The sequence below is a fragment of the Heloderma suspectum genome, chromosome 7 (assembly GCF_057233095.1).
Source record: "Heloderma suspectum isolate Gila_16-S chromosome 7, 16-S_ref, whole genome shotgun sequence".
Classification (NCBI taxonomy): Eukaryota; Metazoa; Chordata; class Lepidosauria; order Squamata; family Helodermatidae; genus Heloderma; species Heloderma suspectum.
Window position 1 is genome coordinate 75,905,541 of NC_139464.1, and position 27,486 is coordinate 75,933,026.

The 27,486-nt window shown below is 43.0% G+C and overlaps 2 protein-coding genes across 2 annotated transcripts in view; one reads left to right on the forward strand and one right to left on the reverse strand.

Annotated features, from left to right (window-relative positions):
- Nucleotides 1–1,208: 1,208 nt before the first annotated feature.
- DBX2 (developing brain homeobox 2) lies at nt 1,209–20,366 on the forward strand. The gene is made up of 4 exons (XM_084811813.1): nt 1,209–1,845; nt 12,552–12,647; nt 18,374–18,555; nt 19,732–20,366. Exons 1-4 carry the CDS (start codon nt 1,515–1,517, stop codon nt 20,047–20,049), a joined length of 927 nt encoding a protein of 308 aa, XP_084667939.1. The 5' UTR covers nt 1,209–1,514; the 3' UTR covers nt 20,050–20,366.
- A 3,377-nt stretch (nt 20,367–23,743) lies between these two features.
- Nucleotides 23,744–27,486, reverse strand: part of LOC146339972 (prolactin-like) — a 51,268-nt gene continuing 47,525 nt past the window's right edge. The window contains exons 5-6 of the mRNA XM_084811896.1: nt 24,895–25,086; nt 23,744–23,938 (exon numbers count right to left, since the gene is read on the reverse strand). Coding sequence (XP_084668022.1) covers nt 23,744–23,938; nt 24,895–25,086 — 387 coding nt within the window. The remainder of the gene's footprint in view (nt 23,939–24,894; nt 25,087–27,486) is intronic.

The window sequence follows — 27,486 nt, forward strand, 5'->3', positions numbered from 1 at the left end:
AAGGATTGGCATGGGAGCAGCATGCTTGAGAGGGACTTGTGCCAAAGGACATATTGGGCCAGAGGACATGATCCTAGGACACCTGAGAGGGACAACAGCATGCTGTTAAGGTGAGTGGGAGAGGCTTTCTCTGTGGTAGCCCCTCCCTTCGGTGGAATCCTAAAGGTCTGCCTTGCACCACTGTTGTCATCGGTTGTCTTAACCTCGCACTGTTTAAGTGAGGTTAAGACTTTACTCTGATCTCAGGCATTTGATGGCATATGATGGGGGCATTTATGTTGTTTGTTTTATTTCATTGTAACTATTTTTGTAGCTGTTTCAAATTGTTTTGTTTTTTTAAATTTTGGATGTGAAATCTGTTATTTTGTTTTTATTATCTTGTATTTAATTGTAGGTTTCCATTTTTGTGAACCGCCTAGAGAAATTTGGCTGTTGGGCAATATAGAAATGAAATACATGAAAATGAAATGTGTGTCATCTGGGGTATCCCACAGCTCATTTTGGGGTATCCCACCCCCAGTTCCTTATTTCTTAATGTGGCCCTGGGGGCATCTTGTGTTCAAGCACATTTGCAAAAACTAACCCTTCACAGCAGAGCCATCTTGAAGGGGACGATGTCCCGGTCATGGAGAAGTAGGATGCTGGGTATTTCGGGGTGTAGCAGGGGTGTGTAAAGTCCAGTCCTTTATTCAGGCTACACTGCCAGATGCACATTTGCACCAGCGTTGTGCACACTTTCTGTCTGTCAGTAGGTTTTTCTGCCATTAATATTAATTACAAGCTAAATAACAGCCTTAAGAATCCTATTGCTTCTATAATCTTGCTATTTGGTTGCCTGAAACAATCCTGAATTGGCACAATGCACCTGGGTGTTCATTAGCTTAAAAGTAAAGCTGTTCTACTCCGTTAAGTAGTTATAGGATTGCAGCCTAAATGCATCTTTTGATCTAGGTGGGGATGGAGATGTACATCAGGGGCTTCTAGTTGTTGCATGCAGCTAGTTGTATGGGACTTGAGTTGGATCAGGGGGGCCCTGAGTTTGGTGCATAGCAGGTCCTTAATTCAGGCTGTTCCTCAAGACCCAACTTCAGTCCCAGCAAGAGGGACAGGGAGGGATCCAATGGCTTTTGGGACGAGCAATGCCCATCCAATGACGGATGGAGCCCCCGCCCGGCCCCTCACAAACATCCGCGCCTCGTATTGTCGCACTTGTCGATCATTCCTTAAGCCGAGTTGACATAATTGATGAGGTTGGACACACCTTCCAGCCTGTAAGAAAGCCTCGCCGGATCTCCAGAGAGGGACCCTCGGATCTCGCAAAGGCACTGCAGGAAGGCACCGCCCGGCAGCCTGCTCAACAGGCCAGGAACAGAGAGTGGGGGTCTGGAAAGGGTCCCCTCGTCCCCCTCGGAGGTGTCGGGGCTGGCGGACCGGGCAGAAGGCGATCTCCGGTTGATGTGAGGACAGTCCAGCACCTCGGAGCCGCCGGGCCAGGTCCGCCCATTGCCCCGGCGATGCTTCCGAGCGCCCTGGCTTGGCACTGCGGAAGCTCCGCGACGCTCCTCAGCTTGCCGGCGGCTCCGGGATTTGGCAACCTGGGCAAAAGTTTCCTGATCGAGAACTTGCTGAGGGCTGGCGGAGCCCCGCCGCAACCAGCCCCTCACAGCCTGCCCGCCACTCCAGTCCCGCTCAAGTTGTGTTCCCCCGCCGCGGAACAAATCAGCCCCCCGGGAGGTGCCTTCCCGAGCCGCGGCTGGCCTTTCCAAGCGCTGCGCTCCTCCTCAGCAGCGGACAGCAGCAGGGCTCCGGGGGACAGAGAAGGCGCTTTCCAGCCAGCAGCCACAGGTGAGCCACCCCGTCCCCTGCTCCAAGCCCAGAAAGAGCCGGGCTGGCCCAGATCCGCCCAGCCCCAAGTCCCGTGGCGAAAGCTGCGCGCCCACGCTTTCCCCGCTGGTCAGTTTCAGGGTCTGGAATTGGTCAGTTTCAAGCGCCCGCACATTCCAGGCTCCGACGTCAAGCTGTTCCTGCTTTCTCGAATCAATATTCTGTCTGGGCGCAAACCCCGTTTTCGTCAAGGCGGACTCAGTTGCGCCTTACCACCGTTTGCCCGCGCGCGCAGGAACACGTGGCATACCCCGCATCAATTGATCCGAAGTAAAACCACTCCCTGGATCGCAGTAGGGAGTAAAATCCTCAACTTCACCCGTAAACGTGCACTCCGAAAAGATGGACCGTCCCTCTGAAACCATTCTAACCGCCAGCGCGATAGGGTGATTCAAATGTTCCATGGGTGAGGGGGTAACCGACCTGGAATGAATCCAGACTTATCAGGTTGGTTAAAGAGTGGCAACGGCGTGGGTAGTTGTATCCCATTGAACCATAGGGCATTCTAGCCCTATTAGTGGAGCGTGAGTAAGGAATAGCCATGCAGTTTGCAGATGAAGTTATAGTAGAACAGATCTGGAAGGCATTGAGCTGATGGTGTCTGGAACCTTGAGTACAATCTCTTTCATCCCTGTGTAAAAACTACAGATCTGTTGTCAAAGTTTCTCTTCCCTGTCCATCACTGTGCAATTTTCAAATTCAAATGAAGTTTGATTGGTAGTAAAACAAGCTGAATTACAGTGTTTGGTTAGTAATTGCTGGCCCACTATACTCTCAGTTTATAAGGTGCAAATTGGTTGCAAATGCTTTATCTTTGACAGTAATGCTTACTGTTTTTATAGCACTTGAAACACTTTCATTTCTCGCCTATCCTCAATTAATCATAAATTTAATTAATACATAATTAAAACAATTACTTATTAATTAATTAATTAATTTAAACAAAATTAATTAAAATTTGGTGCAGTATTTGTATGACTTCAGAGTGGCCAGAGTACAAAACATTTAGCAATTTAAACAGAAAACACACACAATTTAGATAAATTTTACCCTTGCTTATAGACTAATTATCCTCCTATTCTGTTCAGCATGGTGAAGGGTTCTGTGTAACTCAAAAGCTTGCACATTCCTTTAACAAATTAAAGGTTGCATTAAAAAAAATCAATTTACCTCTTTACCTTGGGAACAGGCTTGAGTAACAATGAATAATACTGCCACATCAAAGAGAATTTATTAGCCAGATCCTATTCTCAGTGAGGCTTATGGATGTATTATCCAAGGTATTATTGTAGCAGGGGGTTCAAATGTTTTATGCACTGAAAAGCTGAAGATGTGAGTTGCACAGCTAGTGTCTACATACAGACAGAGCTTCATTTGCCTTTTTTGCTGCAAAAGTTTCTGCTGTGCCAAACAGGAAGCTACTGTGCTGTTTTAAAAAATGGTTTGTCTGTTTTGCAGTGAGAACTGTTGGAGCAAAACTAACAAATGTGGCATGCTCTGTTCTCTCCCACACTCAGTGAATATCTCTCATCTTTGCATCCTGGCCATCACCTACTGTATGATGACATGGGAAACATCTTCATTTAGATCTATAGAATGTTTGTTTTCTTTTGCTTCCAAAGGTAAGAACCCCAAATGCCAGAATTGTGAAAGAAAAGTGAACTCCTTACATGCAGAAATAAAATGCACTCAAGAGTAAAGTTGTGCTCCTTGCAAATAACAAGCTCTGAATCTGTGCATTTAGCCAGAAGACAGCTAAGCTGAAATAAATGGGGCATTATTTGCAAACATTTTAGAGAACTGAGCATAACAATTGTAGGTCATAATAAAGAGGTTTGAGATCCAAAGTTCTTGGAATTAATTTCAAGTATAATCAGTGGCACCTTCTTTCACATAAACATGTTTATGATAGGATTACAGGGATGGCCTAAAACATGTTTGCTTCCTGGGGTGGAACAGCAAATGGCACCCTCCTTTCCCCCTCCCATCAAGGTGCCTAGTACCCAAGGCTGGAGAGGTTATTTTGGCACCTGAGACACAAAACCCCACAAGCACCTCACCTTGGGGTAAAAATGCAACAATAATTCATTCAGTAACAATTTCCTGCCCTCTCATGACACTGCCAAATCAGCTGCTGTTACCTGCAGTATGCAGGCACTGTTGCACACAAACAGGCCTTTCAGAGATGTATGACAGGCAAAAATAAAGAGAGGAAGCTTCAAAGCGCTAAATAATGTGTTTGGAAACACTGTACCATGAATTTCAGTTTGTCATTCAGCTGTTAACGTTCTCTGGAGCCTCTGTTCATAAAAAGCAGGGCAAATGTAGTTCAAAATCAAGCGTGCTGCTGTGATCAGTTTCCACTTTCTCTAGAACAGCATAATTCTGGTGCAGTTCCATTTACCTCCATGGGACCGTAGTGGTTGGAATTTGAAGCTCAGTAGTAGCCAGCAGTTCTCTGGATGACACTGAAAATGCGCCTAAGTGTGCAGTCCTATGCAAATTAAGACAGAAAAAAGACCTGGCTGCAGGACTCCTTTCTGTCTAAACATGGATAGGACTGCACCCTAAACTGCAACTATAAACCTACAAACAGACCTGCTCTACTTGTAAACAGCTTAAGAGCTGCAGTGCCAGTTTATTCCATGGCATTGTTACACTTCTGCCACGTTTTTTAGAAAAATGCTGTTGAAATTGCTTCAGGAGCATGTTGGAAATATCATTCTCTCAGACCAAATATCTTGTGGATTTCATAATGCTGGCATATTTAGTATCTCACAGCTTTCACATTTGGTAAAAGAGTGTCATGCTAAAATTATTTAAGATGGATAACTTCAGGTAATGTTAGATCTTATCATCTACTATAGTCCTAAATATGACTAACCTCACTATTTAGAATAAATTATTTAGATAGGTCTGACTGGAGTAAAACATACAATTCAGTTACTTGGATTTAATTTAGTCCATTTGGCTGCAATCATGATTGTGTAATGGTCCACACTGTCTCAGTGTGGTTGCGCCATGCATTCTTTCTGAAAAATAAAATGTGATCAAGTGTTAGCAATCAAAGTCACCCTGCTGGGGTTTCTCCTTGTATTTGCCAGCTGATTCTAACCACTGTAGCAAAATCCATTTATACTGAGTGGGTTTACTTCCACATTGATGATAATAGCCCTACTTCAGTAGCTTGAAACCTGATCCTATGCATGTTTACATGGACATAAATGTACACTGGATTATGCTTAGTGCCCCCTTACAATATCAAAACATAAGGAACATTTCTGAAATTTACGCATTCTGTTATTTCTTATGGAAATGCCCTCAAAACATGTCTAAAGGTGCCAGCATCTGCTTCCCAGAGTGGGAAGGGCTTCACCCATCTATGGGAGGCTTCTGATCCAGTAGAGGTATCCTGCTGGTGGGAAGAGGGTTATGATTTTGTTTAATTCCCCATCTTGTTCCTTATGCCTTCCCCAGAACTGCTCTGGAGGGTTGGAGGACCTTTGGAACAGTGGGGGGATCATGGTGCTGGGGGCTGCATAGGGAGGAAGGAATCTATGAAGATTGCTCCCTGCTTTCCACCAGTGGCAACATTCTGAACAGAAATCTGCTCAGGGAATGCTCCCACAAGCAGAAAAGCTGAATCCAACCCTATGACTTTTTGATGTCAACATTATGATGAGTAGCATCATCATGTCACTTGTCATAAGCAGGGCTGCAGCATTTAATCAGTTAATTGGTTAGACTGATCAATTAAAACCCCTTTGACTTACTAAAAAGTTGCCTCCAATTAATTAGGGGCAGATGGTTTTTTTTAAAAAAAATATATTGGGTTTGATCCAGACTTAATTAGCTGCACTAAGTTCTTATTGAAATCAATGAGATCTAAGTCATGACTAATTTGTCTCATTGATTTTGATCAATCAATTTGTCTCATTGATTTCAATGATATCCTACTTTAATCTAACTTAATCTGGATCCAACCCATTGTTTGCGCTCTACCACTGAGCTAAGGCCCATTCCCAAGAGGAGACTCCTCTCAAAAACAGCTTTGATGTTACCTCAGTAAGGCCTGTCAGAGAAAAACAAGACCTATACCACATTGAAACTGCCCTTTGAAACCTAGGGAGTTTCAGTGGCCACTACAATCCTATGCAAGTGTTCTTGAAAGCAAGCTCCATTGAGATCAGTAGGGTTTATTTTGAAGCAGTGGTAAATTTTGAAGTACAAATGCTCATCAGGGCAGTCTCCATAGCCACACCCCCGAAGACAGTCCAAAAATGCAGACACCTGTGTCGATCTATATTTATAGCAATACATTATTGCTGGGGAAATCCATTTATGCTTCTGGTCGCATTCAAGGTGCTGGTGATGATATTTAAAGCCTAAGCTGCTTGGGACCTCAATATCTGAGGGAGTGCCTTTCCCTATATATGCCTGTCTGAGAACTGAGGTCTGTTGGAGGAGCCCTCCTCTGCGCCCCACCAATGCAAGATACGCTATGGTGGGACGTGGGAGAGGGCCTTCTCTGCTGTGGCACCCCGGTTGTGAAATGCCCTCCCCTTGGAGGCCTGACTGGCACAGACATTGGTTTGGTTTCAGCACCAAGTTAAAACATGGCTTTTCACCAAAGCCTTTGAGGGCTAAATGCATTCCCTAAAGTTGCACACTGTTTTAACTGTTTTATTGTTTTGTTTTAGAGTTTCAAATTGGTATTCACTTGTTTAATGGATTACTATGCTTTTAGCTGGTTAAATTATTCATTGCTTTATACTGTTTAAATTGATTTTATCTGTATGCCACCCTGAGATCTTAATGATATAGGGCAGGAAGCAAATGTTTTAAATAAAATTAATAAATAAATACATATATAAATAAATTTACCCCCAGCTACTGTGAGGACGGCAGCTAAATTCAAGGGAAATACAGAAGTCTGATGCGGGTGGCAAATGATGTCACCATCCCTACTAATCAAAAGGTCATGGCGCTTTGACCCTGTGAGCCCTGATGCCACTACACCCCTGCTTTGAACTGAAAAATGATTAGGGATGGAATACTTTACTTTAACTGGACAGTGGGGCAGTTAGGTACTCTGGACATAATAGTCTTACGAGGACCATTAGCTCTTTGGATGATAATGTCTAATACTTCACTTACTTCAAAATGGGTTAAGCCAGACTTACTGCATTTGGAGGCCCTCCTGTTCATTCTACTGACTGAGGCCCTGGGCATTTGCCCCACAGTTCTGTCCTGATGGCACCACTGTAACTGAGTCATAACTCATGCTACACATAATATACTGGTGAACATTCAGAACAAGTTAGAGCCTGCCAGAATATGCTTGCAAGCAACAGGTAGCTAATTAAACAAGATCTACTGTCTGGATTCCCACTCCCCTGCCCCCCAGCCTTCAGTATGAATTGTAACACACTCATTAATGTGTCAAGAATGGAGAACAACAACAACAACAAAATGCATCTCTTTACGTTTGGATTTCTCCCATAGTGCTCTTAAAACAGAAGTCAGCCATCCCAGTAAATGGGTACTACTATTTGTTATTATTTATTCTTTTATTTATTATATTTCTAATCTGCCCAATAACTAATGTTGTCTGGGCAGATTAAAAACAGTTAAAAAACTAAAATGCCATATAACAGTTAAAATATAAAATACAATACAAATATTTTAAAGAATAAAATACAATAGAATGCAAAACAATAGACAGTACAGGAATTGATAAAACAGCCATAATAACCTAGACCTAGGTCTCTAAAATGCCTGGGAGAAAAGAAAGGTCTTGCCTTGGTGCCGTAAAAGCAACAACATAAGTGCCAGGTGAACCTTTTGTGGGAGTTTATTCCATAAATTTATTCCATTCTCTGGGAGGGAGAAAAGCTTGGGGGTCCTGTCTTCATCTCTGTTGAAGGTGTTCTGGTTCATGATTGATGGTGGCTCCCATGCAATCTGGCCAAAAGGCCTAGCTCCAATTATATCTACCTGGGCAAAATCCACTGGAGAATTTTTGTCCTGTGGAAGTCTTTTCCTGTGCTCAATGGGAGAAATTCCTAATGGAATTTCCTGTGCTATTTGTCAGCAGAATATTGACCAGTTGAGGGACATTTCACATTATGGGCTCCTTCACACAGAGCTTTTATCCTGTGATTGAGATTGTTCCTTCACAGAAGTTTGTGGGCTCTTTACATGACCTTGCCGTGACCCTCCTTCCCTAAATGCCCTTTGTTCTGTTCTTAAATAGATCACAAATAATGAGCTATCAAATTACCCGGCTGTGTTCTGCTTCAGTTTCCTCCGTGAAAAGAGGAAAAGCGGCAAGAAGAGGAGCGAGGTCAATGAAAGAGAAGGGAAGACTCAGATATGGGGAGAAGGAGGGGGGAAGGGGAGCGGGGAAAGGAAGTGTGTATAAAGGGAGTCAGTTGTGATCCTGCATTTAAAACAGAAGCAGAAAGCCCCATTTTAAATGCAGGATTTTAGGTTGACGTAGAGATGCCCTATGATCAATTCTCCAGGCCCTTCCCTGTTTGCGCCATCTTTTTCTCTGGTTGCCTTTAATGGTCTGCGGCGCTCATGTTACAGCAACTTTGCTGAAGCTAAACGTGTCTGGGACTGGCTAGTGCCCAAATGCAAGACTGCAGGGGAATCCCGGACCTTGAGTTCTATGATGGAAAAAAAGTGGGAGATCTAAATGCAATAAATAACAAGGTGAAATGATGGTGATCAACGGAGTTCAACTTCACATGGGTGGTTATTAAGCAGAGTTGGCAGCTGATGTGACAAATCAGCCATGGCTTTAATCTGGTTAACCCATTGACACTTGGATATACGTTAGCTCTGGTTCAGGCGACATATATGTGGGTCTCAGCCTCACATTTACAATGGCTCAGGGGGATATTGCTGAAATCAGTCATATACTCTGTGGGTGGGTGTGCATACCTTCCCAGGTGCAGCCTTCCCCAACCTGCTGCCCTCCAGTGGTGTTGGACTACAGTTACCATCATCCCTGGTCAGGACACACACTGAGAAAGCTTCAGCTCATTTCCTACAGGGAACCTTTCATGCCTTTGTAGGGAAGCCCACTTCACACTTTGAGAGCTATCAGGTACATCAGAAGACAGTTCTTAAAGTGTGAACCTTGTCTGCCTGGGAGGGTTAGATAATAATTTCTTCCTCATATTTCATATTTCTGAACCTGTCTTTTTTTTTTTTTAAGGGCCTCTCCAAAAGGCTATTACACTAATTACGTAGCATATTGCTGAACCCTCTCTGCTTACTGCAGAGTAAGTGTGTATGGCCCTGATTTGGATTGGGACCACTGGCACTGGGGGACGGGAGCCGTTTAATTCCCCAATCCCTCCTGCGAGGGTTCAAAAAGGGAGAAAAAAGCCTCCATTGGTGCCAATGCAGGCTTTTTTCTTTCTTTTTTTAACCCCCACACATGAGGGTGAGATTTTTGGAAGTAAAAGCTGGGAGGGGGGGAGGTTTAATCCTCTTCTCCTGGTGTGCAGTGGTCCCAGTTGGGAGCCACACACATTTACTCGCTGGAGTAAAAAGAAAGAGAGGCTCAGCTACACACTATGCAATTAATGTAATGTGCAGTTTGACCCTGAAAGGCCCTTGGTGATACTGTTGTTGAATCCCTGGAACTCTTTGGGGGAGGCACTTTGAGCGCTGCGACTTGGAAGAAGATCGGGCTCTTGAGCTGGCCATGCAGAGGCACCTTGTGTTCATATGTGTGTGAGCATGAATTGGGGCTAGGAAAGGCTATATAAGTCACACATCCCCTTTGCTGGTCCTCTTTGGATCATCTTGGTGTCCACCCACCAGGGAGAATGTGTAGCCGGCCGCTTAGGGGGCAGGTTTGAATTTTTTGTCAGCTGGCCAAATTGATAGAGAAAACAGGGTTATTGTGGGATGGGGGTTTTGGGGGGCCCTATTCTACACTGATCCAATGGGAAGGGAAACTTTATACAAGGTGGCATCATATAGTTAGAGCAATTGATCACAACTGCAGGACGTTGAATGAAAGTAGATTACCATTATTCTATTTATTTATCAGTTTATTTATTATACTTTTAAACAATCCAATAAACCAGGTGATGAAAGGAAATCTCCTAGACATTTATTTATTACCTTTATATCCCGCCTTTTTTCCACCTTAAGGAACCTAAGGCGGCGTACATAGTCCTCCTTCTCCTCCATTTTATCCTCACAACAACAACTTTGTGCAGTGGGTTGGGCTGAGAATCTGTGACTGGCCCAAAGTCACCCAGTGAGCTTCCATGACTGAGTGGGGACTAGAACCCAGATCTCCCAACTCCCAGTCCAACACTCTAGCCACTACACCACACTGGCTCTCCAATTTATTTATTTCAGTTATATTTGTCTTGCCTCCAAGGAGTCCAAGGCATACATGATCCTCCTCTCCATTTTATCCTCACAACAACCCTGTGAGGTAGGTTAGGCTGAGAGTCAGTGACTGGCCCAAAGTTATCCAGGTAAGCTTCATTGCCAGGTGGGAACTAGAACCTGGATCTCCGAGTGGCAGTCCAACACTTTAAGCACTACATTATGCTGGCTCTTGTCAGTGAAGTGCAGAGAAAGGAAGCCCTTTGCTGGGACCGCACACCCAGAATCCTGAGGCATGTGGAGTAGCGATTCAGGAAGATTTCCCTCAACACCTCAAGTTGTGGCCAGATGGGTTGAAAGCAGGAAATTCACTGCTTCTGGTTCAGGGTAGGGCCAGATTTGCCCTTAGCCAAAATGCTAGGGGAGGGTGGCAAGTTGGCTTCTGCCTCAGCTAGTTCCTACGCTGCAGATAATTTACACTACAGATCTCTTTCTGTTCATGTTAATACATTCCTAGCCCTGGTTTACCCAATCTAGACATCTCACCACTTCATGCTGGGTGTGGGTGCAAATGTTATTGCTGTTATCTACTTTCAGCCTTAAACAAGTGCTTTTGCTTTTCTCAGAACTTTATTATCACATTATAAATCAGGGGCAGGCAACCTGCTGTCTTACGGATGTTTGGGACAACAACTCTCATAATCCTGGAACACTGGCCATGTGAGCCTCATCAAGGTTCTTTTTTCCACAGCAAAAGTTGTTTCATCTCAGTTCTGTACAGGCTGTTTTTCCAACCCAGCATAGAAATTTGTATGCATTTTTGTGTGCATTTTTCAAATGTACATTTTTGTGTGCTTATGAGAGTTATAGTCCAAAACATTTGTATGACACTAGGTTGCGAACCCCTGTAATAAATAATACGATTTCACATAAGATTTTATATAAACTTACACTGAGGCAATTCTACTTCTTCTTCTTCTTCTTCTTCTTCTTCTTCTTCTTCTTCTTCTTCTTCTTTCTCCTCCTCCTCCTCCTCCTCCTCCTCCTCAAATCACTGAATATTAACTAAAATTACTGTTGGCTGATCAGAACAAATACATTTCTTATCAAGTTTAGTTATTTGCAATGGCTGCTTTTAAAATTAGATGAAATTATGTATAGTCATATTTCTTGGTGGTGGGGATAAGAAGATTTGACCCTTTATTGTGGATTTTGGTTTTTTCTCTCTCCTGTTCTGGTTTTAAGCAAATAAAGGTTGATTGAGCTGAAATTATCTTGCCACTTTACTTAATATTTCTTCTTTACAAAGTTCCTAATGCATCATAGGGTTGCATTTTCTCCTGCACCTCATTATTCCAGAACATAACAATGATGATAGACCAATTTTCAATACAAGTTTTAAGTCACTGTCTACCTTCTCTAATTCTAATGATATTCTTGCCTTAAACAAGTTCTAGGGAGATATTTTAAAATGGCCATCAATACACTACACCTAATTCCTTTATTGTTATCATGTTGAGAACTGTACTTTTCCTAAGTAGCTAACTCAGTGAGAATTCTGGATTGGTACCTAGGAAACAGCTGAGTGACGTCCACTTAAATCTGTCTGCAGCAAGCCATTTGCAGATAGGGCAGTTTTCCAAGAGAGGATTACAGTGCCATGGAGAACACCTCTTGATCCATGCGGCAAGTCACAGCACACAAATGACTTGCATGCAAATGGACCCTGGCTTCATTTTGATGAGCCCCTGTTTCTTCTAGATATCTATATTTAAGACTGATGCATCAGTAATGTTCCCTGGAATTATTGGAATTAAAATATACATGGTAAATATTAAAACAACTGCATGATGAACCTGATTAAGATCTGCAAAAATCAGTTGAACTAAACAGGCTTAAATTCAAGTACATTGGCTTCAGTGGGCTGTTGTCTGTCTCTTTTGTAGCAAAACCATTTAAATTCCGATTCACATTAGGGCTAATGTAATCCCATCTTCTGGAATTTATTTCTTAGGAAGTGTTAATGATCCATAGTACTGAACCCAAGCAGCATATGGTTGACTAAGTAGTAGCCAGGATGAGATCGAATTTGCACTGGGATTCTTTATTGGGTTGTAATTTTAAGCAAGCCGAGAGATGAAAAAGATTTTGATGAAGCTTTTTAAAGAGAAGCTGACTTATGATTTTAAGTGTTGGTATTTGGGCAGAGAATTATATTATATATAATAGTATAATATGATATAATAATATATATAGTGTGGTGTAACGTTCAATGTTCAATGGACTCCACTCTGTGTTTGCAGCTCTTCCGAAGCACTTTTTCTTGAGAGCCCCGACGATCTATTCGGCATGCTGCGGTGGGTCCTGTCAACACCCTGCAACCCCCACTGCTTTTGCAAGTAAGTTTTTATGCTTCATCAGTAATGCTTGAGTTATCCTGTAAACCAAAGCAGCGGGATTTAATGTGCTCTGGGAAAAAAAGCTAATTGGTGATGCAATGGCAAGGAGCTAATGCCTCTGTAAAAATCGCAGCAGTCCCATTCAAGAGCTTTCCAAAGATTTATCAGACTTCAGTACACTGAGTAATTGTGGGAGATTTCAAATGCCATTGAGCGAAAGGGCCAACCAAGGAAGGCTTCTGGCTTTTAGATGACTGGAAAAAAGATCTACAATTTGCTTTCAGGACCTGAATCAATGGTCATTTGCGAATAGGAAACAGAACAAAATAAAACAAAACACCAGCCTTTTTTTTTTTAAGCCTGTAAAATATTAATATGCTTTAGGATTTAAGGGGGGGAAACCAGCATTTTATTTCTGCAAAGATCTTCTTCTACATTTTAAATGTTGGATATCCCTAGTGCAAAAGATAAATGTTTTAAGGATCTTTGATTTCAATGGAAGAGCATAAATCTCCCAGTTAAAATAAATGGGTTGTTAAATGCTTGGCTTTGGCTGAACTGTGCCTTTTATTTCTTTTTTTAATTTTGCCAAATATGAAAATACACAGATAAAAAGATCTCTATACAAAATTACAGATCGCAGAAGTAGCAGAGTAATTTAGAAGAAATCATAGCAAATTAAAATAATCATAGTTACTATTACTACTTCTTTGTGCCATCAGGTGTCCTTAAAATATAATGCAGTATGGAGATAATATAGATTTTCTGAAAATTGTTATTTGCGCTGTGAGAAATTAGTTAAACTAATTTGATCAAATCCCAGACTTTGCAAAGCCATTTGTTTTTTGTGGATTTCATTAAGGATCTTCAACATTTTTAATATGTAGTTCTAGGTAACTGCAGTGACTTTAGGTTACAATCCTATACACACTTACCTAAGTGTAAGTTCCATTGAACTCAGCCGGGGCTTTCTTCTGAGTAGACTTGTATAGGACTGTAGTGCACATGCAGCCTTTGAATGTTTATAGGTGCAACTTGGTGCCTTATCACCATGTTCCAATAAGATTGTGGAGATCTGCTAATGATTGATCTATTCCAATACTTTTCCATTTAATCTCACTCTTAGGCCAAAGTGGATGTTGTGACAACATAACCCAACACAGGTCATGCTGAATTCAAATCAAACAGGGGTGAGCAACTTTGGGAAGTCCAAGGGCAATTTCTGCCCCCTGTCTCCCTCCCCCTCTGCACCTCTCCTCTGCGGTATTAAAAATAATTTAAAAGAATTAAAATGTGTGCAAGCTAATTTTAACCTTTTTGGTGCTCTGTAGTACCTAGGGAGCTCTAAAGGGGTCAAAATAGCTGCTCCAGATGCAATTTAAAATGTTTATTTTTTCCATTTGTGGAGCAGCGTGGACTGTAAGATGAGATAGCAGCAACTGAAAATGAAATGCGGGTGGGAGGGAGGTGCTTAACCGTTCCAAAGCACTGCTTTCCTGTTGAAACGCCTTCTTCCCAGTCATTTTTCTTCTGACAGAGGTTTAATCTAACCTCAACTAGAGATGCTTGAGGTATTTGTTTGTTGTGAATTGTGATGCGAACTGATCTGCACCTCCTGGGCTAACATGCACTTCAGAATGTGGTTATCCTTTGGATTTTTGTGCTTCTCCGAATGTTGCGATGCAGTTCTTAGCCCAATGGCCATACAGAAATGAATTAACATGCATACTTTAGAGTGAAGATTAGAAATGCATATTTTGTGAGAAAATACATTCAGATTTATTGAAATACACACTGAAAGCTTGATTTTTGTGCTGAATTTTTCTTTAAAATGTTTTGCAGATAAATGCAGACATAAAACAGAATGGACAGATGAATGAATACATGCTAATACAGCCTTCCCCAACCTGGTGCCCTCCAAATGTTTGGGACTACAACTCCCAGCATTCCTGATCACTGGCCATGCAGGCTTGGGCTAATGGAAGCTGAGTTCCAAAACACCTGGAGGGCACCAGATTGGGCAAATCTGTGCTAAAATGACATAGACCTGAAATAGGCTGATCCATACATCCCTAGTCTCAACACCAGGAGCAAAGCAGTGGCAGGTAAAAACCATGAACAGAGGAAGGCTTCAGATGTACCTCCTCATGCTGTGCTTGAATGCCGCCCAAACTTGAAGCTATATGGATTTAGCAGCATACACAGGGGGAGCTTTTCTTTATGAGGCTGTTAATCGCTATATCTACTTTTGGTTTTGTTCGAGCCCTACACAAAGAGCTTTTCCTTTCCTGCTTTTCCACTACATAACTTCTAGGTGGTGCTGTGCTATAGCAGAATAGTGCAAATACACAAGGAAATAATTCCTCATTTTCCCCGCTCTTAAAAAAACTGGAAAAGTCCTCTTAAAAAAACAGTAGCAAAACTGGAAGATCATGGCATCATCTAAAGAAGCTGAAAACAACCATGAGTAAGGAATCATGAGCACACAATAAATGCTCCATGTAGAAAAGCTCAAGGTCTGCCACCATAACATCTAGTTGGGCCTTAAGTATCTCAAAACTTTGTGCAAAATATTTTGTGGGTTTTCATTTGTTCCTTAATGCATTGTTACTGTTACAGTATTGCCACTTCATTTTCACTTGGGAAGGGTGTGTTTGGCTGAAACTGTTTCTATGTGATAATAGCAGAACTAACTTGATCATTCTGTATTTTTCAAGTTCCCCGCCCCCAATCCTTCCATGATTTTAAGTTGGGGTCAGTTTTACCCATCCACACACATGGAACAGAATGGTACATGTGAAGTGGCTGTACATCAGAAAATTTGAAAGTTTAAGGCAGAGATGTGGAACATGTGCCCCTCCAGATGTTGTTGGACTGCAGATGTTGTTGGACATCATCCTTCACTGTTGGCTATTCTGGCTATTAGGATTGATGGGAGATGCCACAATCCACCATCATCTGGAGGGCTATACATCCCCTACCCCTGGTTTAAGCCATCTAAATCAAACACTTTTACTTGGAAATAGAGCATATACCAATCCTTCACATATTTTCTTGGCCACAGATCCCATTGATTGGGTGGGGTTCCCTTTCATGATGTATCTATCTATCTATCTATCTATCTATTCATGAAAATTATTTTTTGGCTGCGTTTAATGATAAAACCCTCTCAAGATGGCATACAGGATAAATAGCCATACAAAAATATACGAATAGGCAAAATAAATATAAAATATTACAAAACACTGTAAAATCAGATTACACCTATAAAACCTGTGGTCCACAAATGGGAAGGTCAGCAAAAACAGGTGGGTCTTCAGAAATTTCTTGAAGACCTGCAAAGAAGGGTTCTGATGAACCCTGTGAAGGTATCTGATTCCAAAGACATGTGTTTAGGATCAGGATATTATAGGAACCCAAAGATTAACATCCTCATGTCAACAAAGCCCTGGTGGTATTAATACGACTATTCTGAGGAAGCAGAACCAGGATCAGAATAATAGAAAAACTGCTCAGACACTCTCAGAAAGATATAACTGAAGGGAGCGAAACCTAAATACATGTTGGAACGTACAACTGCTGGAGCGTCAACTTGCACCATAGCAGAATCCTCAAGTGGGAGGGGGGAGGTTACTTTGTGAATGTTTCAGAAGGCCAGTTGCTAAGTTGAATGATTCTTGACAAGTGAGGCAGCAAATGCTGGCAGTTTAATGAGCTGCGAGTTTTGGAGCACCTCTTTAGGGAGCTGACACTTTCCCACAGAGCGTTTCACATGGGCCCGGCCACCTCACAATGGGCAACAGCACCATGACCAATCACCACTTTCACTTTACTCATCCACACGCGACCTCACCACAATTTTTCACTGTGCCGATGAACTTTAGAAACCATCTCCAGCTGAAAAGGCCTGGCCAAGGGTCAGTTGCCCTTTTGTGTGGCCATAAAGGGGTGCTCTGTGCGCTGATCTTTTCTCCTGTCTCACATTCCACGAGAATTTTCTGGACACCATTTAAAGCACTTGACTGAAAAATAAAGCAGTGAATGAAGCTGACTTTTATAGACTCATTCTAGCTCATCTTCCCATATAACCCTGTCTACCTGAAAAGGGATTTAGTGAGCGGAGCTGAGTGCATACAGGGACTTCCTGAATGCACTGGGCCCATTATCAACTGCGGCAATTGTTTATGAACCAGGACTGATACACTACTATTTTGGAAGTGACCTATTAATTGTCCATTTAACTGGAGTGTATTGAATCGCAGTGGAAAAATGGAAACCGTGACGAAAGCCTTTACTCGCTCCTTCAAGGTGGTCTGGGCCACAAAGGCAAATGAAGATTGTTCCACAGATTAAGGAGACATTTATCACCATATACTAGAATACGAAGGAAAGGCTTTTTTCAGAACGTACTTGGTACCATATTAGCGTTTGTGTCAACACACCGCATTACACCCTTCAAGTGTGGAGTTCAGCTGGATGGGGCTGCAAACTTGCTGCCGTTCATTGGTCCTGACATGACCATTGTGCCTGGTGGGTAAGCTTATTCCTCCGAAACAATGGATCAAATGGAAAATTTGGTCAATTTCAGTACTCGTATTCGGTCATTTGCCAGACGGGCAGAATGTAAGGCTTCTATTTGCATTTGTAATTTTTGGTAGTACTTGTTATTCTAGATCTACCACGACCAGTTGCTTCCTTGTTGAAGCAGATAAGATGATCCCTTTTGCTAGACTACTTTGAACTGTTCCAAGGTTATGGAAGTCCTGTGATTTATGCAGAGAAAACTCTGACCTGATTCAGACATTTTTACCAGTCTGGCATTCTGAGCCATGTGGTGGGTGGTGCCTCATTTAATGTGTAATCCCGGAACCCAGTGCAAAGGCCTGTATCAGCAATGATCTAATTGGCATGATTTACCCATCACACCCTCCCCCAAAAGAAAATGCAGAGGAGAGATTGTGCATCATGGATAAGGGTCTCTGGGTGATGTGCTTGTATCACCCATTCATTTAGGTCAGGGCAGGTAATGTGGTACCCTCCAGATGTTTTGGACTACAATTCCCAGAAGCCCAAGTCAGTATGGCCAACAGTCAGGAATTACGGGAATTGTAGTTCAGAACATATGGAGGGTACTATGTTTCCTTTCTCTTGTTGAGGTGGTAGGACACAAGGAAGACTGCCCATTCCTCCACCACATGAATCAGAGTGTTGGCCCAGTGAGGCTGCAATCCTCTACACACTCACCTGAAGCAGGCGCCCCTGAAGTCACCTTCTGAGAAGACATGCATAGGATTGTGCCGTAAGTGTCTCAGCTGGGCCTGTAAGTGAAAGTGGGCTGTGGTACTTAAGGATAGGTGCATACATAAGATGGGCTGGATACTGTGCTAGTGCACATTAGACTACCTCTGAAGTCCACATGGGCTCAGAGTGATCCACAACAATTTGTGTGCAACACCAACATATACAAAGCATAACAAGGCATGAATTGTTTGAAACTGGGGTTGGACTTGATGGCCTTGTAGGCCCCTTCCAACCCTACTATTCTATTCTATTCTATTCTATTCTATTCTATTCTATTCTATTCTATTCTATTCTATTCTATGAAATCAGCCATTGGGCCTGCCAGGTTACATTCATGATCTTGGGTTTTGTTTTGTTTTTTAAAAATCTGGCTAATTGGGCTAATAACAACATTGGTGTGGAATGTTATATTTGTCTAGTTCCAGGACAGGAAAGTGTTCTGCCTCTTTTAACCCAGGATTCCAGATCCCGGAGAGGCATTTTAAGAAGGGCTGTCTTTTCTGAGGATCAAAGAAAAGCTTTGGAGAAAATGTTTCAGAAGCAGAAATACATCAGCAAAACCGACAGAAAGAAACTGGCCCTCGGTCTGGGTCTGAAGGAGTCACAGGTACAGAAAGATCTGGTAGAGTATCAATCATGTTTCAAATGTTGAAAACTTTTCTTTGAGGACGAGGGGTAGAACGAGATCAGCATGGCAAGTATATAGGGACAAAAAAGAAAACCAATGACAGATCAGCTACAGCAACCACATTTTGGAGAACTTAATTTCTGGTAGTTCTTCAGGATCCAGGAGCATAGTTAGCTGCCATGTGGGATAATGAAAGGAAAGTTCATTTTGTGGTGATATTTGCTCACCACAAAATACCATAGAAAAGGGATAACTCATATGTCTGATCTGCACACATTAGCTTCACACAAGCTGAAAACGGGCCATCGGAACCAATCAGCCCAAATTTTCAATTGTGGGCTGAGTGGCAACATGTCAATCTGTAGCTTCTGCTGACAGATAATGATTCAAATGACCCTTTCTCCACAGATAAGAAGTTCTTACTGTATGGTTGTGTGAATGGGCCATCTGTCAGTATCACTTCAGATTTCAGAAGTGGGAAGCAAGATTCAGCCACTCAGAGTACAGAATCAGTATATAACACAGATTGGGGTTATGTTTGTCCTACAGACTAGCTCCATACTCTGAGTGGCGGAATCTTGCTTTCCTCTGAAATCTGGCTGCATGTGATCTGAAAGAGAGAGAGGGGTGGCTGCTTCTCACTGCCCTAAGTGATACCCTTGCCCAAGTCTCACGCCATAATTTCTCTTAGGTTGTGTTCCTAACATTTGTTAGCATTGCCCCCATTTCATTTCTGCATAGCCTCCTGGCAAGTCAAACTTTCACCAAAAATGCCCATCAGTAATTGTCGGAATGTCTTTCTCTGCGCTGCTGTTTCCTTATTTGAGCAGCTGTATGGCAGAATATTGTTAACCTCCTAAATTGGGATGAATGTTTGTGTACTTTTAGCAATGTACTTTTGGCTCAGTTAACCTTCCCCAACCTGGTGCCCTCCAGGTGTTTTGGACTTCAACTCCCATCAGCCCCAGCCAGCATGACCAGTGGTCAGGAATGCTGGGAATTGTGGTCCAAAACATCTGGAGGGCACCACATTGGGAAAGGTTGGGCTAAGCTAAGAGAGAGGAATTGATAATTTAAGAGTATTCAAGAAGTTTATTTTAGGCAGAATTATCTTAATAAACTAACAATAATAGTGCCTCATTAACCCATCAACAGGTCAAAATCTGGTTTCAAAATCGAAGGATGAAGTGGAGAAACTCCAAAGAAAAAGAAGTGCTTTCAAACCGGTGCCTGCCGGAGGAAGGTCTACAAGAGACCTACCTTTCCAAATCTTTGAATTTTACTTCTCCGCCATGTCCTGCATGGGAAATGTCCCAACAACAATTGAGCCCAAGATGGCCAAATATTCCAGAACAGGCAGAGAGACTGAATAGCAGAAGCAGCTTGCAGCTACCTACAAGAGCAAACTCGTCTCCTGACACGTTGTATCTGTATAGGGAACAAGGCACCGCAGAGAAGGCAGTTAAGTCCTAAGCGGGGCAACTGACGGAATAATGACAGACCATTGACTTCAGGTGAAGCCCAGACTAACTTTATTTTATATGAACACTGAATTAGTTTATATACTCCATCATTTGCTAAAATAAAATGTAACACATTTATATTGGCAAAAACTAATGGTGTAAGAAAGATTCAGTAATCAGCCTTCCCTCATGTTCCTCCTGGCCTTGAATAGTACTTGTAAGTGAAGTAGGAAGGAACTGATGGTAAGTAAAGTTGGGCGTGAAACTATGGTCTCTTTCACTGTATATAGTGTGTATGTTCTGCATACACATACAGATAGATTTGTTTTTTGGCAGTCGTTGTCTTCAGTCCAATTAATTTAATATTTTATGACTAACATATTCTTGAATGGCAATTCTGGATGGGAGAAAATCTTACAATGTATGATGCTATGGTTTCATCATCACTATTTTTCAAAGAGGATAATGTAGGCGACTGTGGAGTTGAGCTGACCTAAGTGTCTATAGAATCAGATATTTAGTCTCAGCAGTATACCCACAGTAAGGGGTTGTTCCAGAGAGACCAGCAATGCTGGATGAGCTGGCCAATCTCATATCAGTTTTATACCACGTTCACTGTGATGACTTCCCCAAAGAACCCTGGGAATTGTAGTTTGGTGAAGGCACTGAGAATGCTCTGTTAAGAGATTCTTAGCTCCTCATAAAACTACAATGAATGGGGCTTCCTGGGATGAAGGAAGGATAGTTAAGCCAACTTCAGGCTGCAATTCTAGGCATGCTTACCTGGGAGTAAGTCCCACTGAGTGGCATAAAGCTTTCTTGTAAGTAAATGTGCATTGGATTAGCTTTGCATCTCTAGTGTAATTATGCCCACAGACAGGTGTTGAGAGGCAAACCAAGAAGAGGAGAAACGGGAAGAAAGGGCTCTAGGGTCATGATGAATAGTAATGATAGGCGTTTCGAAATCAGGAGGAATGGAGCAGAAGATTAGGGAAACTAGCAGAGCAGATGCAGGTCAAGTCCACTTAGCAAGCTGATGGAATTGGCTTACACATTACAGCTTCTGAATGCACAGTATCAAGAAGCCCTTCTCTCTAGTAGCAATCCACATGGAAATGGCAATGTTTAAATGCACCTTTCTACATGTGTCAATCAATTTTCTGCTACACTACATCAGGGCTAAAGACCCATAGTGCCTGACACCTTCTCACTACTTCCTCATACATTTCCTCTTCTTCTGCACTTCACATATATAATATCTGCTTATTACGTATCACTGCTTATAAGACAAAAATATCTTACCAACATTTGTCTCTGTACACTGTTTGCACTCTTCTTCTGGTATTGAACACAATGGCTTTTTCCTACCAACATGCTCCTGCAAAAGAAATGTGCTATCCGTTCAGTGGAGTTATAAAAATCAAACACAAAGCTAATAGAGGAAGACATGCATGACAGAGGTCATTTACTTCACCTGAAGGATACAACATTGTTAAGCCAAATAGTTCATTTTTCTTTACTAGGTTGTTGGAATTCTTTTATGGACCAAGCTTTGCATTTAGAAATGGGGATAGCAGCAAACACAATCTCCAGTGACTCCCGACAATTCTCATAGCATCCTGTGAACTAATAACAAAGCATTGAACATATTGCGGTGACTTGCAACCTCTTTGGGGCTTAAGTAACATGGCACCTGGTTAACTTGCACCAGCATCTCTTTTTTGTATTTACAGAAGGTCCAATATTTCACGCAGGGCAATTGATGTGGCATCAGATTAATGAAATTACTTTACTGAAATGGTGTGCTTGATTTATCCACTCAGAAATTTTTTGATTTATTGAAGAAAAATCAATTATTATTCATCTAAGAAGTTGCATATAGGAATTCCACAGCATCTTTGCAGGGAGGGGCAGGGACTAGGGAAAAAAAAACCACCTGTATTCTTTTGCATCTAAACATTCCAAAACAACACCCAAACAGAAATAAATTATGCAGATTAGGCACAATCCAAAGAAAATGTAAATCCATATGTATTCCATAGAGTCCAGGAAGACTTACATGCTGAAGTGTGGTTTTAAATTCCACTGATTTGTGTTCATTAGCTCTTGTGCTGAACTGCCAAATACTAATGAAAATGAGTGTTGTGTGAAAATAGCCAAACAGATTAGTCAGACCTCATCTGAAGCACTGTGCCCAGTTCTGGGCACTGCAAGGATGTAGACAAAACTGGAGTGGGTTCAGAGGAGAGTAACAAAGTAAGGGAAAAAAAAGTTATGTGAGGAAAAGCTGAAGGAACTGACCTGAGGATGATAAGACTGAGACTCTGAGAGGGGACATGATAACACTCTTCAAGTACCTAAAGGGCTCTAACATAGAAGAGGGCAAAGGAATAGATCTAATGGGCTTAAGTTGCTGGGGGACAGATTTCAGCTGAATGTTAGGAGAAATGTCCTAATGGTAAAAGGAGTTTGAGAATGGAACTAGTTATCCCAGAGCATGGTCTGAAGGTACATGAGGCAGCCACCTTGCTGAAGCTAGGCAGGCCTGGGTCTGGTCCGTGCTTGGAAGGGAAACCCCCTGGGAACCTCATGTAGCCACCTTGAGTTCCACAATGGAAGAAAGGTGGGATGTAAATGTAACAAATAATTAATTAAAATATAGGGAGGTGGTGTCTAGCAGAGGGTGGACAGTCATTTGTTGGTAATGATCTAGCTCTGGATTTCCCATATTGAACAGGGGTTGGACTAGATGCCTACAATGCCCCTTCCAATGCTGTGATTCTATCTCGTCTACTAGTAGCGTTTTCCAGCAATGCGTGGGTTGGGGATCATGGGGGAACCTGCCATTGTACCTGGTTCTTCAGCTTGTAGGCCATTTGCTTTAGCACAAGTGCAGAAGAGGGAAGTATGGAATGAAAACAGCTCTGTACAATAGTATGCCCTTGGCTAGGTCCCCTTCCAGTCTCTTATATCACAGTTTTATAACTTATGTTACAAATCAATCTAAGTTTCCTTCTTCATTCCTGTTTTTCACTTAAGGTTTTTCACACTGCATACATTTTAGCATCAACAACACCAAAGTCTACCTACTGATTCAAAGCTAATATTCCCTATGGACATGGAAGCTCCAATGTATATATAAACCTCCTCCACCTGCAAAGGGGTGATTTCCCACTTCACTTCAGCTCTTCCTGCCCAACATACAGCTGAGCTGCTTTCCTCCATAGGGAACCCTCTTTTTGAAAGAGCTCTGTGTCAGGAGTTTCGTCAGGCTAACCCATCTTTAACCCTTGAATTGAAACAAAGCAGCTAGTCCATCTCATGTTATGTGAAAGATTAATACAAAAAATACTTTATTTAAAACCATATATGCTTTTCTGTCTAGTTATTTTTATCAGTTACACATTCACAGCAAAAAATGGAACTGTTTGGAATGCAATTTCATACAGTATATTTAATTTGTGAATTACCATGAAAGTGCATTTTGCCTGCTGTGTCAAGCCCACATACTTATAATTTGTCATCTTTAATTTTTCAGCTGATCACAATGTAAAATAAATCATGGGCAAAATTGTCTGAATCCAGGTTTTCAGTTAACTGAGAATGCAAGTGTGATAAAGACCTTCATGAATTATTTTGTGCACTCTCTACAGACAATACACAATTGTTGTCTTGAAAATTGCTTTGCTGTAGCAGATTTAAATTCAACAGCTAATTCCTGGCACAATCCTACATTTCAGAACTTTTAAGTAGTTTTGTACTTTATTGGAGTCTCTCCTGAAGCAATGAACAAATTCACAGTCACTCATTAAATTCTCTCCATTATTAATGGAGAAACCAGCTGCTTCTGATGATCCCACACCATTCAGCAAATTGCTGATGATTCCCATTGACTGCATCTGTATCAAAGGCAGAAAAACAAGGAAGTGAATATACACCAAGTCTTGGCAGACTGTGGACAAAACAAAACTCCCTTCATTCTGCAGAATGTTAGGGGTATACTTAAAAAGATCAGAATCAGAGTTCATAGAATCCTAAATAATGAACTCATTCAGCTAAACCAGTATGCTCAGTAATAATTTGCATGCATTATTGCTGGTGGGGCAGGGGGAAGTGTGCATGAGAATTTTTTTTAAAAAAAATACACAAGAGCCTCCCAGCTTCCCAGATCAGCACTTTACCATCAAACAAGGAATGTGGAAGCAGTACAGGCAGCAAGGTTAGAGGGCTTTATACAGCAGAGGCTGGTAGCTCTGATTTCAGTGAGGCTGTGATTCCATTCTGGCTTTCAGTCAGAATGAGACAGAACTCTAAAGGAGCTATCCCAGGTGCTGAGCCCAACCCCCCAGATGGCTTCAGAACCTTGGATAGCTCCTTTAGAGTTCTGGCTGGTTCTGACTAAAACTCACAATCTAATCACTGCCCCACTGAAACCAGAGCCACCAGCCTCCACTGGCTTTATGTAATCCATGATTGTATTGCACAAGCACAGAATTCAGTGTCAATGCTTGCTGGAGTTAATCAGAGTTGCAATCCTACACATCTGGAGGGGGGCACCAGTTTAGGGAAGTTAGGGCATTTTACTGGAAGATGTGCATATAAATGGTGCCTCTCCAATCCATCACTAGAAATAAGCAATGTTTAGATCTGTTTTCCACAGTGCATAACAGCCGTTTCCAACTTGGCACCCTCCAGATGTTTTGGACTACAACTCCCAGCATTCTGGTTCTGCTGGCTTCAGCTGACAGGAGGTGAAGCCCAAAACATCTGGGGGGGTGCCCTGTTGGTATAGACTGGTGTACAACATACTAGTCAACAACATTCTGTCCTTATGTGTCAGTGCAATGGAACTTGCCTTCTCTGTGGCTTTTTCCACTCCAGTCTCCAGCTCATGCACCACACTGCTGATTTCCTTTCCTTTGCTTTGCTCAGGCTCGTATCTGGCAATTTGTGAACAACAGTGATGAACAATAGGCTGGTCAAAGTGGGACAGCAGCTCTTTCCTGGCTTGCAAGAGCCTTAGAATCAAATCTGTTGGCTCTTCTCTCTTGCGGCAAAAAAAGAGAAAGACAAGCAAGAGCAATCTGGTTATGTCCTTCCCATAACACCCAAAGCCCTGCTCAGGTTTATGCCTAATGTACAGGGCCCTGATCACCGGCCCTGCCCGCAGTACACCCGTCTCCATGTGCTCCACCCCCAACGTTCACACATTTTGGAAGGACATGCTCAGGGGCCGCTTGCAATTGGGAGCCTGGCATTATCAAGGTTCCCAACCACAGAGAGGCTTTTAAGTGAGTTGGGCCAAATGTGCCCAGAAACCCCCTTCAGACCTTCATGTTCAACATGGGAAGATCGGGAGTAGAGAGAGAGAGAGGCCGACCTGCATGGGGACACTGCAGGCCGGGCCAGCGCATGTACCGTGCATGGGTTGGAATTCTGTTCTGTTTAGCAGAATGCTTGAATGGGGCTAAAGCCAGGCAGAGAAAGTGGCTATCCAAATGCCACCTCTGAATCTGTGGCTGAACTGAGATTTCTACACAAACACATGTGAAATATAAAATGTGGTCCAATCCTATGCACACTAACTTGAGAGTAAGGCTAACTGAACTCTCTGGGGCTCACTTCTGAGGAGACACAGGGGCACCTCAGGACTTCATGGAGACCATGGCTTCCTGGGAGCTGCACCCTATTCCAACTGAGCCCACCCATGTTGCTGGTCATACACTAGACCTTGTGTTTGTTTCTGGAGAAGTGGGGAGTGATCTGGAAGTCGGGAGTATATCCACCCCCCCCCGTCATGCTCAGATCATCATCTGGTGACACTGGACTTCTCGGTTCCACAACCCCTCCGCAGGGGTGGAGGACCCATTAAAATGGTCCGCCCCAGGCATCTTATGGATCTGAATGGATTCCTGAAGGTGCTTGGGGACTCTCTGGAGCACGCAAATGGCCACTCGGTTGAGACCCTGGTGGGTGGGTGGGTGGATGGAATGCTGCAATCACTGGGGCATTAGATCGGGTGGCTCTGAAATGCCCTCTCCCCCTAAACAAGGTTCAGACTGCACCATGGTTCAATCCACGGTTACGAGCTCTGAAACAGGAGGTGAGACGGCTAGAGTGCCGGTGGCGGAAGTCTCGCTCCAAAGACGATCAGGCATGGGCTAGAGCTGTATCTTCAGCCTATCACGTGGCGGTGAAGGCAGCAAAAAAGGAATATTATGCTGCCTGTATCGCGTCTGCAGAGTGCTGTCCCAGGAGGCTGTTCCAAGTGGTCCGAAGCCTGGTCAGTCCAGTTGCTCTGGAACTGCTGGAGCATTCTAAGACCTCCTGTGAGGCCTTGGCAAGGCACTTTGCGGATAAAATTGATCAGATCAGGAGTGTTATTCCGTGTGCTGTGGATACAATTAGCGAGCGAGAGGCGGCCTGTGGCAAACCGGTTTTGTGGGATCGGTTCCAGCTTCTTTCTTCTAATGAAGTGGACAAGGTGCTTTTATCTGTAAGGCCGACCACCTGCCTACTTGATCCTTGCCCATCTTGGCTCATTATGAGCTGCAGAGAAAGGCTGGGTGAGGGGATCAGGGTGGTGGTGAATGCCTCCCTTGAGGAGGGAGTGATGCCATCAGCTCTCAAGGAGGCAGTGATAAGACCGCTTTTTAAGAACCCCTCCTTGGATCCCCAAGTCTTGAACAACTGTCACCCAGTTTCAAATCTGCCATTTTTTTTTTTTTTTGGACAAGGTGATTGAACAGGTGGGGGCAATGCAGTTGAAGGCACACTTGGAAGAAGCCGATTATCTAGATTCATTTCAATCGGGCTTCAGGCCTGGGCATGGGACAGAAACAGCCTTAGTCACCTTGGTGGATGATATGAGGAGGGCTTTGGATAGGGGCGAATGCTCCTTCCTTGTTCTCCTCGACCTCTCAGCAGCTTTTGATACCATTGACTGCAGTATCCTCCTGGACCGCCTAGAGGGGTTGGGCATTGGAGACACTGTATTACTGTGGTTCCAGTCCTTCCTCTCCGGCAGGTGTCAGAGGGTAGCACTGGGAGAGGAGGTTTTGGACCCGTGGCTGCTCACTTGTGGAATGCCACAGGGTTCCATCCTCTCCCCGATGCTATTTAACTTCTATGTGAAGCTGTGGGGGCTATCATCAGGAGGTTTGGGGTGTGGGGTCATCAATATGCAGATGACATGCAGCTCTACCTCTCATTTAAATCTTTTCCGAGGTTGGCCATAGAATCCCTGTCCAAACATCTGGAGACGGTGAGTGGCTGGATGGGGAGGAATAAGCTGAAGCTGAACCCTGACAAGACCAAGGTACTTTTGGTGGGAGACAAGAGGAGGCTGGGGGATGTTGACCTGGTGTTGAATGGGGTACAGCTACCCTTGAAAGACCAGGTCAGCAGCCTGGGGGTCATTTTAGACTCCCAGCTGTCCATGGAGGCT